General features: G+C 49.3%; 2 protein-coding genes across 4 annotated transcripts in view; one reads left to right on the forward strand and one right to left on the reverse strand.

Annotated features, from left to right (window-relative positions):
* Positions 1-923: 923 nt before the first annotated feature.
* LOC118503731 lies at positions 924-15,034 on the forward strand. Of its 2 annotated transcripts, none has more exons than XM_036037345.1 (6): positions 924-1,079; positions 7,611-10,110; positions 10,193-10,810; positions 11,025-12,010; positions 12,082-12,239; positions 12,574-15,034. In XM_036037345.1, the coding sequence occupies exons 2-6, from the start codon at positions 7,783-7,785 to the stop codon at positions 12,810-12,812; spliced, it is 4,329 nt and encodes a 1,442-aa protein (XP_035893238.1). In that variant the 5' UTR covers positions 924-1,079; positions 7,611-7,782; the 3' UTR covers positions 12,813-15,034. The 2 variants fall into 2 exon arrangements, with proteins under 2 accessions (XP_035893238.1, XP_035893239.1); XM_036037346.1 differs by lacking the exon at positions 924-1,079 and adding an exon at positions 1,326-1,747.
* Positions 15,035-17,219: 2,185 nt separating this feature from the next.
* The window catches only part of LOC118503734 (zinc finger protein 423 homolog), a 73,608-nt gene continuing 71,771 nt past the window's right edge, over positions 17,220-19,056 (reverse strand). For both annotated transcript variants that reach the window (XM_036037350.1, XM_036037351.1), the window contains one exon: positions 17,220-19,040. In XM_036037350.1, coding sequence (XP_035893243.1) covers positions 17,828-19,040 — 1,213 coding nt within the window. In that variant the 3' untranslated portion in view covers positions 17,220-17,827. The remainder of the gene's footprint in view (positions 19,041-19,056) is intronic.

Here is a 19,056-nt window from a genome sequence, read left to right on the forward strand (position 1 = left end):
CGGCAGCAGCAAAACTACTAACGCTGCCTCAGATGGTATGTACCAGCTACAAACATCTTCTTCCCCCGTTTCACGGGTCACGCTTTAGAATGGGTCTTGTTTTACTCCGGTTTTATTTTCAGACTCGATCGATCCGAACGACGTGGCGTCCATCAAACAGACGTACGCCAACAGGTTGTCTGCCTTCGCTCAACATTCGCATCCGGCGAAATATGAGGAAATAGCCGAACTGCTGCTCGAGTACGACAACGATCAGCTGAAAGCGTTTTTCGAAGCTCCGCGCCGGCTACAGACAGCCGTAGATAATGCGGCAACATTGCTTACGATCCGGCAACTGATGCACTGAAGAACGCACGACCATGTGGTGTGTCCCATTTTCCTTCGGCGCTCAAGCAATAGTATTGCTTAATTAATTGTTCAAATAAAACACAACTAAAGCAGTTAGACGCATGGGGGATGAAACAACTCTCGCTACCTTTTTGTTCTTCCGCTCAGGGTTCCGAATGAATAAAAAAAAAATAGCATGCTTTTCAGTTTGTAGACCGCGATGTGCTGCCTGCTAGATCGAACTACGTGCTGCCCGGTGCAACATTAAGCTCAACCTAACTCTTCAACTCTCACGCTGAAAACCCACTACAGCCGCGGTGTGGGTTGAGCGATGCACGATGGTTTTATGACCGGACATCGAAATAAGTTCGGTTTATAAAAAAATATCCCGTTGTCATGGATTTTTAACGCAGAAATAGTGATTGTTTGAGCGCAAATAACAAAAATTACATTAAAATACATTTGGGCTGCGGAATGTATCAATTGTGCTGGTAAGACGGAATTCGCTTTACGAACAATTAATTTACCGACCCAAAACATGTCCGCCACGTTCGCTCGTGTACGCCCAGTGTGCGTTTGGAGATGCGCCAACGCGTAGTGTTTTGTAGTGTGTGTGTGTGTCTCGCGGTGCGATGTCGTGGGCTTTTGTCAGATTTTCTGCTTAATCAGCGCTCTCTCCCAGTCAGTGGATCACACAACGCAAGATCAATTGTTTCGCTCACCTCCATCGGTGTTGGTCGTCCACGGCGCAGGTAAGCAGTGCTGCTGGGGTGTTTGCTGCTTGTGTTTTGTATCTCGGAAGGGTTCCAGGAACCAGATAGGGCGGTTTTTATGTTCTTGTGTGGCTCCCTCCGGTCCTGATTTTTGCAGCTCGTACTAGCAGTGTGCCGATTATCGCTGGTAGAATCTCAGCACACAGGTAACGAGTGCGAAAAACAATTGGAAAATGGCGCCTAGTTCACGGGAACGTGGTGGTGTCATCCGGTTGGGGCCCGAGATCGGTCAGCATAATTGCATGTACAAACGTGTCGTGCAATGTACGCTAGCAGTTGGTGTAGAAAGTGGAAGTGTTCGCCGTTTCTATGGAAAGCAGACCGTGTGATGCGGGGCATAATTGGTGTAACGATAGAAACTGTTGCACGCGGGACTGTGTCTGTGTGTGAGGGAACCGCCGCCTACCCTGTTATCATCGTATTACGGTCCAACTCGTTCTGTCGTGATGGCTGACCGAAATGAGATCAGTCCGCGAATGGTGTTCTGTGAAGAAAGTTCCAGCCTGGAAAGCAGTGTCGAACATTCCGGTGGACATTAGAAACGTTATACTGTGTGTGTGTGTGTGTTTGTGTGTGAGTGTGTGCACCTTTGTTTGAACTGGGAAAATAGATCATCCTCTTCGCGGCGGAGTACAATTTGAGGCGAGGTTAGTCAACTCCGCTGGGCACGGAAGAAAAACGGCCCCAAAATGCAGCCGAGAAGCGAGACACTGTGATTGGCACACTCCCATAACGAAATCGTACCAGATGGCGCGCGACGTTGTATTTTGGTTGAAAACTGCTTCTTACGGTGCGTTCCGGGTGTGTGTCGCTTCTCGGTCGGTGCCTTGCATACGTGGCTCTGTGTATGCGCGCGCCGCTTGCTTAGATAACGCCCCATATACAGCGTGTATGCTGCATCCCGCAGACACACAGAGTCAATTCAGACTGTTTCTCCCTCTCTGTGCGTGTGCGTGTGTGTGTGGCAGTGCAATTTGGGTCTTTTTCGAGGTGGTGGGCGCGTGACGTGACGGTACTACGGCGAGATTGTTTGTGGATGACGAGGAAACACACTGATAAGAAGATCAGGCATTACGGGAAAAATGCGAAAGGAATGCGATAGGCGAGATATTGTGTGTGAGACATCTCTTCCCCGAGGGGGGTGTCCACAATCTCAAGACAGATCTTGTTGGTCCAGGGGAGGTTTCTGGCTTCCTTTGACATGATTTCGTTTCGGGTTGTCTGAGACGGAGTGGGAGTCACCGACAGAAAAAAACAACAACAACAATGTGCACAACAATGAAGAAAGTCCAGATAATCTGGTTGGGAATAGGCAGATATAAGGGCAGATAAAGTGATAGTGCGAAGGTAGATTTTGCTGGCCGGTAGAAGTTACTGGAATGAACTTTTTCTCTGCTGCCATCGAGATTGTGTGCGTGATGATGATGATGATGATGGTGTTGCTGCGATGGAATTTCTAGCCCACCGTTTGTTGCGTCTGCACTTCGTTGCTCCGTCATATAGCTAATCTCTATTTCTCTATCCTACCGTCGCTGTGGTCCCCAGCGTGGTAACTACACACAGCGAGTAACATGGTTACGGTCAACGGCACACTAAGAATGCGTTGATGTGTTTTATCGTGTCAAGAGCAGCACGACGACGGATGCTAACATTTTGCACGATTTGTCTACAATACAGAACGATCGTCCGATAGCCGTCCCCCCACACACGTGTGTTTGCGGGCGTGTGCGTGCGGACGGGTGCGTGACTTATGTGCATTCGATGAAGCTGCGTTTTACGACTCAACGCACCCTTGCAAGTAAGAAAGATAGAGATAGATGGAGAGAGAGAGAGAAAGCGAGAGCGAGAGAGCGATTATCTTAACTCTACTCTCCACCATCACAACTGTGTAGAAGATAACTTTCAGCGTCTATTTTAAAACACCCCCTCTTCGGGAAAGGGTGAAAAAGACGAGGGTGCGTGTGTGTTGTAAACAATGTAAAAGTATGATGACTACCAAGGCGTCGTTGACGACCGCGCCGGGGATGACAACGGGGTGCGTGGTTTTTTGTGGAACACGGTTCGGGGGATAGCGGTGGCGAGTGGGGTTTGTTTATACAACTAACCCTCCTCACCTCCCCACCACCTACCTCATTCGTCTTCTCCATCATCCGTCGCCCTTGCTTCCCTTGTGAATCAACGACACGCAACATGTGGGATCCGCGCAATGGAGTTGCGCCTTAGTTGATCCATAAAACATGTCGTTCGGCTAAACATGTTTCAAATATCGTAACTACAGGAAGTCCCTTTTTGTAGGTCAAACGTGGTTTTCCTGTTTTTATGAATAAGATTTTTTTTCAAATTATCTTTTTTTTGGTAAACAAAGGTATGTAACATTGATAACACGTGATGAAGAAAAACAGCTTTCAATTTGAATTTTTCGGTTGGCGCATAATTTGGTGCGTTCAGCCCTACAGGAGTTTAATCTAAAGTGTATGTGTTTTACTGTAATTTAAATTAATTACACTAAGGGTTTTTTTTCTCCTGAAGTGGTCTGGTGGACGAGACAGTAGTGGCGTCTGTGTATCGAATCCCGTCCGGACAACCTCTTGGTACGCAGGACTGGCTCTCCAGCTACGGATAAAATTAAATCAAGGGACTCCTCGAAGTTGCAGTGATAAACAAGAAGACGTAAAGTTTTTTTTTCTCCTTATTGCTTACCTGGTTTACCCTACAACATTTCTTTGCTTCAAACACAAAAATCGATTCTCAATGACTGCTGGACTGGCTTTGACTGCATTTTTTCGGGCTTTGATTTTCGCTAGCCTACTTTGATCGGAATTTAAATACTGGTCTAAGTTTTCAAGGAAACAGGAAAATGTTAAAAAATACTAAAACTTAATTATCCACGATTTTTTACCGCTTAGATAACTTTTACCTAATTTCTACCAACAACTCGTTTGCTCCCAATTATCAAAATGTGTGTCGCCAAAGAAAGCGGTCCCAAAAAAAAAACCCCTCCAGGACGACATTTTTGTCACGATTTTAGCATTGTCGCAACTCTGCACCACTGCATTTTGCATCACTGTGCGTGTTCGGTTCGCATACTTACTACGCATGTTTACATTAGCAAAAGAAAGTGCAGTATGATCGGAAGCGGTTGATCATCGCATCGGCGGAAAAAGAAAACTATAATGTCAGCAAAAGCATTGGAGTTGTTGTTAGCATATCGATAATCATATGGAAAAAGTGTGGCCCACCACCCCCCATCCCACCCTCCCCTCACTATCGCACGGCACGGCTAGAAGCGATGAGCCACCCTCATCACGTCACACATATTAATTGATCGAGGCCGATTTGCATTCCACCACGGTCGGAAGGAAAGTGGTGAGCCGCCAGCAGTCAGCGGCTAATATGGAGCATTAGAGCAGTGGAATGCAAATCACCACCACTCAAGGAGGGAGCAGTCGAAAGCCCGAACAGTGTGAAAAGAAAGCAACCTACTTCTACCCGACACTGTGTGTGACTTTTTGGGTGCGGTTCCGGGGCATTGTTTCTCTTCGCCGATGAATTGTTGACAGAGACACGAGATGCGATCGATTACGTATCGTTGAGGGTGACAAAAAAAATGTAGAGAGGTGCCTGTGTACTGGTGCAGCATTATGTGAAGGTCGTTAAGAGGCTTAAAAGTAGTAATAGGGTTAAAACAAACATGCCTCATGCTTTGTAATTCAACACCAGTTTGCGGATGCATGCGGCTCGATACTTGCTTTATGCTTGTATGACTCAAATTTTTTCGTCTGCTCTGATTTTTTGCTACCCTACTGAGGACTATGCTTGGATTGTGTTTCATTTTTTTTTGCGGAAAGTGTTCCTCCGAAGTCAAGTACGGAAAGAATTGCCTAATTGATGCTACGCACTTAACATGAAATGTCTTACTCTGTATTTGGTGGGAATAACAAAACGTAATTTATTGTGAGCTACTGCAACCATCACAGCAGATCGATATCAAACACGCAATGGAAATGTTTGAGCAGACCAATGAAGGTAAACGGCCACACAGTACTTCGTCTTCTTTCTTGGCACTAGAACTTCGAGAGGTCTCGGCCCCTGCCATTTCTGGCTTTCTGTGACTTAATTTTTCCCGTAGCAGTCCTGTGTACAGGGAGGCGGTCCGAATGGGATTTGAACCCCGGTCCTGTCGTGTGAAGACCGGCGCCACTGTCGCCTCGGCCACCGGACCACCCTCTTCATTACTTACTTACTTATCAGGCGCTACAACCGCTTTGCGGTCTTGGCCTGCTGTAGCAATCCTCGATACCGCTCTGCCAATCCGTTATCCCGGCCGTTCTGGCGGACGCATCAACGCCATCATCACTCCATCTCAATTTGGGCCTACCACGCCTCCTCTGTCCGTGTGGGCGGCCTAAAAGGACTTTACGTTACGGTCTGGGTCGTCCGGTGTCATTCTCATGATGTGACCAGCCCACCGGCCGCCTGGCGAGTCTAATTCGCTATACGATAGTGAGATCATCGTACAGCTCGTAGAGCTTGCCATTGTAGCGGCTTCTCCATTGTCCTTCCACATATGCGGGGCCAAAGATCCTTCTGAGCATCTTCCTCTCGAACGCGGCTAAGAGGGCTTCATCAGTTTTGGACAGAGTCCATGTTTCAGAGGCGTATGTGAGTACCGGGACTATCAATGTTCTGTACATTCCCAGCTTCGTCCGTCGCGACAAGTATTTAGAGTGGAGAAGTTTCCTCAGGCTGTAGTATGACCGGTTGGCAGCCAGCACCCGTGCACGTACCTCAACATCAATGGTGTTGCCGATGTTGACTTTTGACCCCAGATAGGTGAAGTTTTGGACGACTTCGAAGGTGCGATCACCTATTGGCCCTCTTCATTATCGTCCCTTTTTTATACAATTACAATATGGCAAAGAATATGGGAGAAGATATGTGGCTCTCGGAAAAGGAATGTTTCTCGAGTTTAGAATTGCATTGTACCTTCTGCAGCATATTAAACCCTGTTCAATTAACCAGCTTGAGCATCATCTAATCCAAGAGCATTGCACCTGCCAAGTCAAACAAAAAGAAACCCTGCTCCAAGAGTCAAAACCGACCGATCGATGGGCCGGTCAACACGAATTTGGGTGGTTTGCACATATATTGCACTGTCTGACGAACATATCGCACCTTTAATGGTGTTCCGATCGGCGTATTGTTTTCGATCGTTTAACTTTCTTAGCGCACAAACCATTCGAGAAAAACGCACATACGGGTTTGGCGGTTGGGTTGGGTTAATTTTCTTTTCTTTTCACCGTTACACATGTATAGCGTTGCAGAAGAGAAACACACACAGAGGGAGAGAGCGAGCCGAGCCGAGCAGGAAACTTTCGGTAGCGCCTTGCCTTCTTTTTGCCTCGTGATCGATTCCAACATTCTTTCTCGGGCGGCCGGGGTTCCCGTTCCTGCGTTTCCCGTGGTGAGCAGTGCACAAATTACCGCTGGCCGCCGGTGAAACATTTTCCAAAACGGCACTTTGCATCATTTCTTTAGTTTACTTCTATTTTTGGTACAATTGCAACAGTTGTGCGGTGGAATCGGTAATAACCCCCCCCCCCCCCCCCGTGGAGGATGTCTATTGTAAGATGGCTTAACAGTCGTAGTCTTTTAACACAAAGTCCAGAAATGTTGTAGAAAAATGAATCACTTCTCCAAACATGAACCAAATCATCCCGCCCATCCCGCCCATCCCGCCACAACAACACAAGAAGCATCCATTGTTTAAGCATTGTTGTTGTGCGCTTCCCTCAGGGCCGTACACCCTCCGCTTGTTGGGCACCCCACTCGTGACGACTAAACGTCTGTTTGGGGCGAGAGTTGTTTGTTTCCATTAGCATCAGCTGCGACTATAGGACTCTGCGCTTGGCGGGCCAATATGAACACACACACACACCACCGGTAAAGAGTGTTGGGTTTGCTGCTGTGTACCGTTGGAAAAAGTGAAGTTAATTGCCCTGGCCCCCGGTCCAATTTCGTCCAATATTTTTGCTTCTTTCGCACCCGCGCACACACAATCTTCTTTCATGTTTCTTTTCTCACCCATGATGGTGATGATGATGATGGGAGGGGTGTTGGGTGGCAAGTTCGTCGAGAAAAAAAAGAGCAAGGACGGACGGGGATCGGACGGACCGGAGAAAAGTAATCAGCCAAACGGAACGGGCAAACGTAATAGAAAATGGCTCAATAAATGTGTGCCTGGGGGGGCGGAAAAGCTCTTTTCCTGTCCCCCTGGCGTGTTACAGCGTTGCAACGCATTTCGGTCTGTCGATTCACAATCACAGGCCTGGGCCCTGGGGTGGTGATGATGGCATTGTCTGTTTTTAAGTTTAGTGAAGGAAGCATACAAAAAAAAGCAAGACTTACTAATACTTGTTCAAAACAATCGCACTGCGACCGATTCGATCGATCGTTGATCTTTTTTTTTGTAAATTTATCTTTATTTTCTTCTACAACTTCCAAAAACAGCGTGTATCGCGTATTGCAGTGAAAGGAAAATATCTAGAAAACACAAGCACACATACGCACCGATCCGGAGCGCGCGATCGCGTACCGTTCATGTACGGTGGTGGCGGTGGACGCCTACCGAGCGTCATCTCTTCCTTGGTGTGCCCCTAACGACAAGTAAGCAAAAAACGCAATGCCTTCGCCTAATGGACCGAAAGCGGCCGGTGGTGGTGGTGCGCTGTCGGAGGAAGCGCAGGCAGCGATCGCTGTCATCCGGGCGCTGGTGGCCTCGCGCAAGGAAACATCCAACGTGCTCAGCGTGATGCGCGACTACCGGCAGCTCGAGGGCGATCCGCTCCCGTACCGGAAGTTTGGGTTCAGCACGGTGGAAGAGTTTCTGCTGGCCAGCAAGGAGTTTGTGATCAAATCGAGTGCCGGCGAGTCGACACGCATCTACATCAAGCCGAACCGGGACTCGGCCCACATCCAGGAGATGGTAGCGGCACAGAAAACGGCCAAGGGCGGTGGGACGGGCAAGAAGGTGAACTTTGTCGCGCTGCGCCAACCGACCGGTCCGTGTAATTCGAAGGGCTTCTCGAGCCCGACGACGACGGCGTACAGTCGGATCTACCAGCAGATGCCCAACAGTGGCCGAAACAACAGCACCAATTACAGTCCGAAGCGTGTTACGTTCGGTGGTGAGAAGACTTCTCCACCCGGTACCGCGCCGAAGGGTGGCAAATCGCAAGGACTGTGGTCGAACGGTGGGGGGAATGGGCAGCAACCGAAGAGCCAAGGACAGATGCGGCCGATAACGAAAAGCAAGGCGGGCGCGACACAGCAAGCGCAAGCGAATCCTTCCGGAAGGAGTGCCAACTCTTCCTCACCCGAGGCTAACAATAACAGTCGTTCGACGAAGAACTACAATCTCAATGGCGCAGGTGGACAGCAGCAGCAATCTCAACTTTCTGCCAATGATTTACGGCACAAGCTGACGACGAGCAATAAAAATGTCGCTGCCGAAGATCTGCGCCAGAAGCTGAACGCACGGAACAGTGCGCTCAGCCGTTCGTCGGTCGAGATGCGCCAGCCGGACAAAGCACTGCCAACGGTTTCCTCCGCGACCGCCGCTACCGCTGCCAGGCCCGGCGTTTCGGCGGCCGCACGCAAACAGCTACCGTTTAGCGTGGAAGACAAAGGTGCGAGTAAAAAGGCACAGCAAAAGCCAACGGGCGTCGCACGAAACAGCAACGGTAGCGCTAATAGGCCAGCAGGAGGTGCCGCCGCCGGATCCGGTCGGGTGGTACTTCCCTTGACGATGTCTCCCGCAACGCCGCTACCGCTGATGTCGATCGTCGTGCCGCCGCCGACGCCCGCCGTTGCTGCTGCAACGCCCGGTCCGATGGGTGTGAAAAGTGTAAACGCAAGACTGAACGTGCCGAAGGCCGATCTGCCTTCCGTTGGTGGCACGCCACCAACGCCGGCAGTAGCTGCAGCAGCCGCAGCAGCAGCCGCAACTGCTACACCGTCCTACCAACGTGCGCAATCCCTTGACGAAAGAAAGTCCACCCCGGCCTACCCGTACCTGGACAGTCGTTCGATTTCTCAACCACAACCGGATATGATGCCGCCGTACATAGCTCCCAAGCTGCCGACACTCCCAGGCAAAAAGTCGCTCCAGGATCGGTTGAAGCTCAATCAGCAGGTTGCGAACGAAGACTTGGAAAAGGTGGCCAAACTTAAGTCTCCCAACCTCCCCGAGCCGGGAACACCTGCAACGGCGAACCCGCTCGAGCGTACGTCCAAACCTGTGCCCGGGCCTGCTGACCCTTTGCCCGGCAATTATAATGGGTCCTTTGTGTCGATTGCGGCACTCCAGCAAGGACCGTTCCGGTGGGACGATCCGAACGCGACTCCGGTGGAGATACTGATGAAGTACAGCCTGCACAAAGGTTTCTCCCGGCCGGAGTATGGCTACTTCAAGCTGAAGAGCGGTCGCTATCAGTGTCTCGTTACGGTTAATGGGTCGTCGTACTCCACCTACCCGGACGACTACGTTAACCAGTTCGAGGGCCAGTTTGCGGCGGCACTGAACGCGATCGAAGCGATCCAGCGTGACGAATCGCGCCAAAAGTACAGCAAGTGTCTCGATACCGATCGTGAAATTGCGCACCACATATACGAGCTGGTGCTGAGCTGTCCGCACGGTATGTTTAGCAAAAACATTCCGAACGCGTTCGAGGAAACGCATCGCGCCCTGCTGCCGGATCACTGGTTCGCGATCATCGACCAGTACGCGAACCAGCTGTTTGTGCTGGAGGATGGACCGACCGGTGATACGATCGTGTTTGCCCGGGAGCAACCGTCCAGCTCGGACGCCGGTTCCAACACGTCGGAGGCGCGCCAGATGGCGATGAACCAGCTGACGTTGCCGTGGGAGGAACAGTACTGGAATCTGTACGTGACCAATCCGGTGTCGACGGTGGAGGTTTGGGCCAGGCTGGTCGGCAAGGAGTACAGCGTAAGTTTCCGTTTTTGTGCACTGCGTGACAGGTGGGGGGGGGTCACTAACCGAAGGTTTCATTTTAATCCCCTTCCTGTAGGATAAAATGGATTCGCTCATCACCGACATCGAGATGTCCATGATGAGCGAGCAGGAGAGCGCGAAAAGGGACGTTACGGCTGCGGTGGGCGAGTACTATCTCGTATCGATCAGCGACTGTTGGTTCCGCGTACGGGTGGTCGAGATCAACTACGAGACGAACCAGTGTCAATGTTTCTTCATCGACATCGGGGACAGCGAGCAGATTGCGCTCGACCAGCTGTACCGCTGCGAGCAACAGTACCTGGACCTGCCGGCCCAGGCGCTCTGCTTCACGCTCGAGGGACTGGAAGACTTTAGCGAAAACCCGACCGCCAAACAGATCCTCGGCCAGCGCATCAACCATCGCGTGCTGATCGGGATGATCCTGTCGAGGCGGGAGGAGTACGAGCAGTCGGAACGGCGGGACGGCATTGGGTCGAGCTCGCTGAAGGTGGTGCTGTACGATACGTCCTCGGCGGAGGACGAGGTGGTGAACCCGATACTGTTGCAGCAGATCTGCAAGAGCATGCCGGTGCCCGAGTTGAACCGGAAGGCGGTGAACTACGTAAGCATTACGTACGTCGACGACCAGGGCGACGTTTACTGTCAGCTGGATGGTGCCATGAACTACATACAGGTAAGCGTGAAGCTGTGCAATGGGGTCAATGGGGTCGGGTGGTTGGTATGGTTTGTTCCGCTTGATCGAGGACACCTCGGTGAAAGGGGGCCGGCGGCTGATTGCTGTTTGATAGCCCTGAACCCCAACCTGAACGATTGAGCAATGTTGCTCGTTTCGTTACGTTACGATAGTATTACACTGCATCGCATCCATACTGCTTGCCACTTTCCAGAAATTGATCACCAACCTGACACAAGCGAACGCACTGGAAGACCAGCACCGAGGTCTGTACAGCTCGAAAGCAACCGAGCAGCAGCTCTACCTCGTGCAGGACGAAACCGACGGCAAATGGTACCGTGCGGTGCTGGATGCGGAAGAATCGGGCCCCTACTGCCGCATGCTGTACGTCGACGTTGGCTGCCGGCGACGCGCGAACGTGCAACACATTTACCGCCTCGATTCGCTCAGCCTCGGTCTGCGCAGCTACCCGCCACAGGCCATCCGGATGCGTATGTTCGAACTGCCTGGGTGTGGTGAGCCGCAGGTTCTTGCGCGGCTGCGTGCCTTCCTGAAGCCTGCCGTACCCGCGATGGCTAAGGTGTTCTCGATGGCCAACGCCGTACTGCCGCTGGTGAAGCTGTACGTGCACGTGTCGGACCGTGAGGCCGGCAATAACATACTGGTGTGCGTGAACGAAGCGATCAAGATCGAGAAGGAGCTCGAGATGGGATCGGAACGGATCAGCAGCCTTTCGCCACGCATCGCGCTGGTGGACGATGGCCGGTCGCTGAACTGTTCCGGATCGGATACGACGAACGTGTCCCAATCCACAGGCACCAGCTACTCCATGAGCAGCACCGATGGGAAGGAGCTGGCCAGCCGTTTCGATGCACTGCACGTCGGTAGCAAGGGTGCAGAATCGAAATCGTCCGCAGCGCCCAGTAGCAGCGGCCCGTTGCCGGCGGCGGGTACGAAAGCGATCGCTAAGCTGGCAAAAATTACGCTCCCCTCGGTCGGGCAGGTGTTTAACGTGAAGGTGACGATCGCGAACAATCCGAAGTTTTTCTTCGTCCAACCGTACGCGTACCTGCCGCAGCTGGACACACTCATGCACGAACTGCAGGACTTTTGCATGACGAAAGCGCAACCGGTTCGCAAGGAGCAGGTCCGGCAGGGTGAAGCGTACGCGGCCGTCAACAACCTTGGCCACTGGTATCGGTAAGTTTTGCGGGGCGAGCGAATTGATTTGGTTGGTTGTTTATGCTTATTCGAGTTCTTCCTTTCTTTAGTGCTCTTGTGGTTAACATTAACCCATTCGGACCGACGCCGATCCACGCGTACTTTTGTGACTTTGGGCAGGTGCAGCAGCTGGACGCAGGCGCACTGCGGGTGCTTCCGGCCGAGTTCCGCGTGCTGCCACAGCAGGCGATTAAAGCAAAGCTTTACGGTAAGCTTGTTCGAGAGCAGTCACTGGGTTAAATTCGATTTGCATACTATTTATTGCCACAAGTACTGTCCCATATGAGCTAGACAATTGTCGCAGTTTTGATTAAACACTTTAGGGAACAGATTTAGGGAGCACTCGGAACCCCCACGAGTTTATTAGGACCCTTTGCTCGAGATGGCTCTTTGCACGCTGAGGCCTCTTCGACTTCAAGTGGTTTCTCTTGGTTATTGAAGGTTAAATCCATGTTGTGGCAATTGTTTTAACCCTTTCGAACCTGCCTATTCGCCCCATTTTCCACAACTAAACCTGTTTCTCTTCCCCACCCCCCCCCCAGGCGTAAAACCACTGCACAACGACTGGACCATATCGGACGCGATGCGGTTCAAGGAGCTGACGGCCGACTGCACCTTCGCCAGCATCGTGCGCAACGTCCAGGCGGATGAGCTGAACCCCCAGGAACAGTTGATCGAGCTGGAACTGATCGACGTGTCCACCGATACCGATGTGTTCCTGCACAAAATACTCGTTGACGAAGGTCGGGCCGTTTATACCGCAGCAGCGCACACCGTGTAAGGGGGGGTGCGCTCGTTGCGTGCTACGGCCTTCGATCGATCGATTCCGTCAAGAAGTAGTTGTTGGGCGGCTCGTTAACGTTTTACTACATTTACCACATTACCTTAAATAATATTAAAGCAAACGAAGGAAAGGGGAGAGAACATATTTATTGCCGGTTGCTTCGCTGTGCGACCGAAAGAAGCAGCAGCCATCGAACGATATTTCATTCTGCGTGCAGAAGATTTAAATACTTAACGGTTAAACGCTCGATAAGCATATTTAGCAAGCAAACGTAGGAGAAGGAATTATTTCTTCTGTTCGATACATATACATGGAAAGCAGCGAGATACGCACGATGAGAAGTTTGTATTGATAAGTAGCATTCCATTATGTAAAACTTCTTATATTCATATACATGAGCAAAGCAAAATGTATGGATGAACCGAGCAGAGGAAGGAGAGGAACCACCAACCCGGGATGGTTGGTTGTGACGCGGGGAGATTAATTAGGTAAAAGCTGAATATTGTGAACCCGAACGGCTTAATAATTCGATTTCATTAACATTACCGAACCCACGATACGATTGGGTTTAAAGGTAGAAACAAACCTTATGCTTATGCTCGAGGGGAAATGGTAACGGTTCTACACTACACTAACGAGGCTTTTCTTCATTCACACGCGACATTTTAATAATTGTACCGCGAATGAAGGATAATTATAGCGTTTAGCGAGATAAAAGCTAACCAAGCAGCGTTTCAATATTTATTTTGCACCACAACACCCCCCTACTTTTGCCGGTCGAACCGGATTGTCCCCCCGGCCCTTGAGTTGGAAAGCGAATGATTTTTGAAAGAGTTTTTGATAAAGGTGCTCTTAAACCTATGCCGTCTATCGATAAGCATGAAACGGTCATTTGCCCCCTTTTTTTACTCAAAAAATAATATCTTGCTTCCGTTACTATTATTTACTCTTTTATGTCTCTTTTTGTTTTTGTTTGTTAACAAACAATAAGACTAACATTTTGCCAATTCGAATGATAGACAGAAACCCCGTTGAACCATTCGTTCTTGAACCTTTAATCTTATTGTGTGACGAAATCAAAAGATGCAAGAGTTGCCAAGAGAGAGATGGAGATGAGAGAGAGAAACTTCTAAACCTTTTAGCATTAAACAATGAGTCATAGACTTCGACTTGTGTAATTGTGATATGAATGAAACGTAAACATATGATATGAGCTGCATGCCTTTTTTTATACGAATAAGCTTGTGCTATACACACTACATCTGGTTTTTTTGTAGTAATTAAAAAAACAATCATATGTATTAGCGTTTAAATGTGATAGAAACGATATACACGCAAAAAACCCGGTTGGGGTGGTAAGCTGAGGGTGTGAGAGCCCCGGAAACGAACGGGAAAGCGAACGATGGCCGCTAGGAGTTGAAAAAGGGATGAAGAGAGGAGAGTGAGGAGTGAAATCTGTACACTGGGAGGTGAGTGAGCTTTTATATAAGATTTTGTATTTGTTTTCGTTGCCCTTCTTTTAAGAAATTAGTATCGCGCTCGACTGGGTGAGAGAGAGAGAGAGAGAGTGAGGATGGTTTTATATTATCGTGAATTTTTATTTTATGTGTTGAAATTATTACTCTTATATATTTCTTACTCGTTTTAGTAATCGGAAAAAACAGCGCATAAAAAATGAGCGATGTAGCGCTTTAACTCACCTAATACAGGCAGCTCATACAAGCAGCTTTTTCATGATGAATTGATGTCTATAATCCTTTGCTATTTTCTATCGTGCATTATCATCTGCACCCTCCTTTTTTATGCTGGAATTTATGTAGCGTGGGTTTTTGTTTTCAAATAATGTTATAAGAAAGGTTCTATTACACCATTATTATAACTAACCCTCCTCCCCATTACAATAATTATCAGACAAACAAGGCAGGCCTCCCCCCCGATAAGCCGATCGACGAAATGCGCTTGTGGAGAAACGAGACTACTTCAAATTACAATCACGAATTAAGCAACTTTTTTGGAGGAAAAAAAAACATGCGAAAGAGAGGAGTGCGCAACAAAACGATACAAAAAAAAAGAAGCAAGCGATTTTATATGTTAACTACGCAATATATACCATATCATATGCCGCATATATTATGTGCCTTATTTAATGCGAACGACGAGCTCGAGGCGAAACGATATTAAAATGAAAAGAAATGAAGCTAACCGGTGTCAGACACAGACCCAAACCCCCGAGGTTTGATTTTAACTATTTTTTTTATTATTTATTTGCATTACGAATTGTATTTGGTTTATCGTTTTCTATTTTGTGTATAACGGATGCATATATCACTTTTTTTGGACGCGTTCGAAATTATCCCAGAGAAACTGGCTGAGGTTATGTGTTGTGATCACCTTTTCTATACCAAAGTCCCGTATGTGTGTGTGTTCCCAGGGAATCACGGCTGGAGGCCAACAGGGAGGGATCCCTGTATATTGAGATGAAACTAAGGTGAGAACCGAGACATTCTGGTCTCTGCGTAGTGGCTCAATTTTACTTCTGAGTCGGATTTCCTTTAGAACGACTGTTCGGGCAGCTGCGAGGATCTGGAATTTTCTAACAGGAATGTTGGAGGCATGGAGACCTTACCTTAGGGTAGGACACTTAAAGCCTGATGTAGATACTGATCAAAAGTTTAGAGGTATTATTAAGGTCCGATCCTCTACTGATTAGTGTTGGGTCAAGTAGGTCTTTCTGAAGAGGAGAGGGCAACTGCACACTAACATGTGAGAGTTGAGGCCTCCGGGTAGATCTACACGAACAGACGAAGAGGTCGAAAAGGTCGAAGAGTGTGAAGAAGCCGAAGAGTGTGAAGAAGCCGAAGAGTGCCAAGAGCTACCTCGTGAGGTCGAAGAGTACGGAGCTTACTTACTTACTTATCAGGCGCTACAACCGCTTTGCGGCCTTGGCCTGCTGCAACAATCCTCGATACCGCTCACGGTTTAGCGCCGTCGTCTGCCAATCCGTTAGCCCGGCCGTTCTGGCGGACGCTTCAACGCCATCACTCCATCTCAATTTGGACCTACCACGCCTCCTCTGTCCGTGTGGACGCTCCTAAAAGGACTTTACGGGCTGGGTCGTCCGGTGTCATTCTCATGACGTGACCAGCCCACCGGAGCCTGGCGAGTCTAATTCGCTGCACGATGGTAAGATCATCGTACAGCTCGTAGAGCTCGTCATTGTGGCGGCTCCTCCATTGTCCTTCCACACATACGGGGCCAAAAATCATTCTGAGCATCTTCCTCTCGAACGCGGCTAAGAGGGCTTCGTCAGTTTTGGGCAGAGTCCGTGTCTCAGAGGCGTTTGTGAGTAGCATGTTGTTTTCGGTGTTGACTTTTGACCCCAGATAGGTGGAAGTTTTGGACGACTTCGAAGGAGCGGTCACCTATCTGTACATAACCCCTGCGTAAATCAGTGTTTGTTAGCTGGGCCGCTGGTGGTGCCACCATCATTTTGGTTTTCGCCTCGTTAATCTCCAACCCGAGGTTCTGTGCCGCACGCTCGATCCTTTGATAAGCTTCTGCTACATAGGAGAGCCTGAAACCAATGATGTCTATGGCATCAGCGTATGTCAGAATCTGGATTGATTTTTAGAAGATGGTCCCCGAAGTTTTCACCTCCGAGTCACGGATGGCTCTCTCTAGCGCCAGATTGAAGAGGAGACAGGCAAGCCCATCTCCCTGGCGCAAGCCCTTGGTGGTAGCTGAGAGTTTTCCATCCACCTTCACCTGGCATGTGATGTTGGCCATTGTCATTCGTACACGCCTGGTAAGCTTGACCGGGATTCCAAAAGAGCTCATTGCGTCGTACAGTTTTACCCTGGCTATGCTGTCATATGCGGCTTTAAAATCAATGAAGAGATGGTAGGAGTGGAGCTGCTGCTCCGCCATTTTCTCCAAGATTTGCCGCATCGTGAAGATCTGGTCAGTGGTTGATTTTCCGTTTCGGAATCCTCTGTGATAGTTTCCGACTATCTCTTCGACGAATGGGACGAATGAGAGTGCGGAGCTACCTTTTCGAAATCGGAACCCTCAATTTGTTGAGGTGAGGCCTCCCGGTAGCTCTCTAGCTCACTACCCAACACTGCTACTGATCTATAACGCGGACAGACGTCGAATGCTCGGTCTCCAAGGTCGCTGTTACTCTTGCCCCGATATATTCCTTCATTGACGATCTCCTTCACGAAAGCATAGTTGGTCGACGGCATTCCTCCTGTTTGAATAGCCCTCAGTTCAGTGGATCGTGGATATCTTCGTTGAACTTTGAAGCTATAAGCTGGAATCCTCCAAGATATCTTCGACAGCTGATGTTCGACTTCCTCCGAACCTGCGCTTCATTTTCGGGGTAAGTAAGCAATTTCAATTTAATAATGTTTTTACTACTTTCTTTATTGATCATGATCATCGTGCGTGCATGTGTTTACATACGTGCGGTGTAATAAATATACAAAAAGAAGTCACTGGTACTATTATTACATTTTCTCTAAAAGCGTCTTGGAGTGTTTTGTTTTGATATGGTTATATTATGATAATACGCGGTATAGTAGGTAGTTCACTAGTTCCTATCTCTCCCTCTCTCTCTTTCTTTCTAAGTAGGATTTAGTTAGTTTACTGGGCCAGAGCAGAGCGGACAGAAAGAGCGCTGCTTGCTTTCTCTGTCTAAAAAGGAACGAATCTAACCATCGCCGTTGCTAAGCTACTAGACTAAACGAATCTCCCACGAATGTACAATACTAATGGAGCTAAGGAGTTAGGAATTTGCTGATGAACTGCACTTCTTATATTACGATGGCAGCTACCATGTCCTTGTTGCTACAAAAGGACGAGATCGGATCGGAAATGTAGTGTGTATCTTGCTTCTGTTGTGCATTTTAAGCCTTTTTTCCATTCTATCATATCGCGTCCTATATTCTAAACGATAACAAGAGAAGCTAATTCTACCGAAAGAAGGGTTGTTTTGTGTGCTACAACCCACTCTACTCAGCCGCAGTAACAACTGGAAGGGTCGTGCTAGTTGTAGTAGCGACTGTGAGTGTAGAACAATCCTTTCCACCATTCAATAACATGTTCGAGGACCGACGATGTAGACGTTCATGGGTGGTTCCTTTCGCGCCATCATCCAGCGTCGTGTGTTCTACTTCGATGTACTCTTCTTCATCTTCCTGGTCCTCGTGCTGTTCACATTCCTCCATCGCATCATCATTGGTTGCTGCTTCGTTACATTCTTCAGTGTCTACTAGATCGTTTTCCTGCTCTTGGTGATGGGGATTCTCACTAGCAGAATCATCATCCTCTTCCCGGTCATCTTCATCTTCTAGCTGTCCCTTGTTTTCTGGTTCTTCATTTCCAGCTGGTTCCAGCTCGTTTTCCCGATCCAAATCCTCATCCTTTGGTCGGTGCGGTGAGGATCCTTCCTGTTCCCGTTGCTCTTGCTCACAAAGTTCCTGCTTGATTTGGCGATGCTGTGACTCCCGCTGTAACCCGTCATCATCCGACACCGGAGAGGGCTGCCTAGAGTGCTGCCACTCACCGTCTCCAGTCCTTACAGCTGGTGGATGGTCAAATGAGCCAGCCGCCAACGGTCTGATCGTTCTTCCCAGCTCATGATCGATCAGGTGATGCTCTAGCTCGGCACGGAAGAAGTACGCCACGCCACAGCGTTCACAGTCGTACGGTTTTGCCGCTGCGTTCGAGTGTGCCACCGGAAGATGGGCCTGCAATCCAGCGGAGGACGTAAACACGGCAGAGCAAAGGTAGCACACATAGCCTCGTTCTTCACAGCCAGCGAACGTGTGATCGATCAGATGCTCCTGTAGCTTCTGGCCCGAGGGAAGTGGTTTCTTGCAGAGATTACACTGGAACGGTGACGACGTGGAGGATGAAGCCGATGAGCCATCCCTTCCAGTGGATGCTTGCTGTTCCTGTTGGATGGAGGCGGAAACCGGAGTCCTTCCATCGACGGCGGGAATACCTGCCGTTCCGACGATGGGGCCACCGATGGTCGTAGCTGCTGGTAGGGATGAAGATGCACCAGGCTTAAGGAAATTCATCGAGAGCAGCTTCGTGGGGAAGTTGTGACGCTTTAGACAGGGGTCACAAATCTTGGTGCTGGATTCGGGCTGTGATGGAAGCGGTTCCAGGCAGAGGGCACACGTACGCTCGTTCGTGTCCGGCGATTTGGTGTGGAATCTGGAAGAAGAAGGAG

Source organism: Anopheles stephensi, chromosome 2 (assembly GCF_013141755.1).
Source record: "Anopheles stephensi strain Indian chromosome 2, UCI_ANSTEP_V1.0, whole genome shotgun sequence".
In the NCBI taxonomy this organism is placed as follows: Eukaryota; Metazoa; Arthropoda; class Insecta; order Diptera; family Culicidae; genus Anopheles; species Anopheles stephensi.

Coding starts and splice junctions, on each gene's coding strand:
- LOC118503731 (XM_036037345.1), top strand. CDS start 7,783: ATGCCTTCGCCTAATGGACCGAAAGCGGCCGGTGGTGGTGGTGCGCTG. Junction 10,811..11,024: donor GTGCCATGAACTACATACAG/GTAAGCGTGAAG, acceptor GCCACTTTCCAG/AAATTGATCACCAACCTGAC. Junction 12,011..12,081: donor AACCTTGGCCACTGGTATCG/GTAAGTTTTGCG, acceptor TCCTTTCTTTAG/TGCTCTTGTGGTTAACATTA.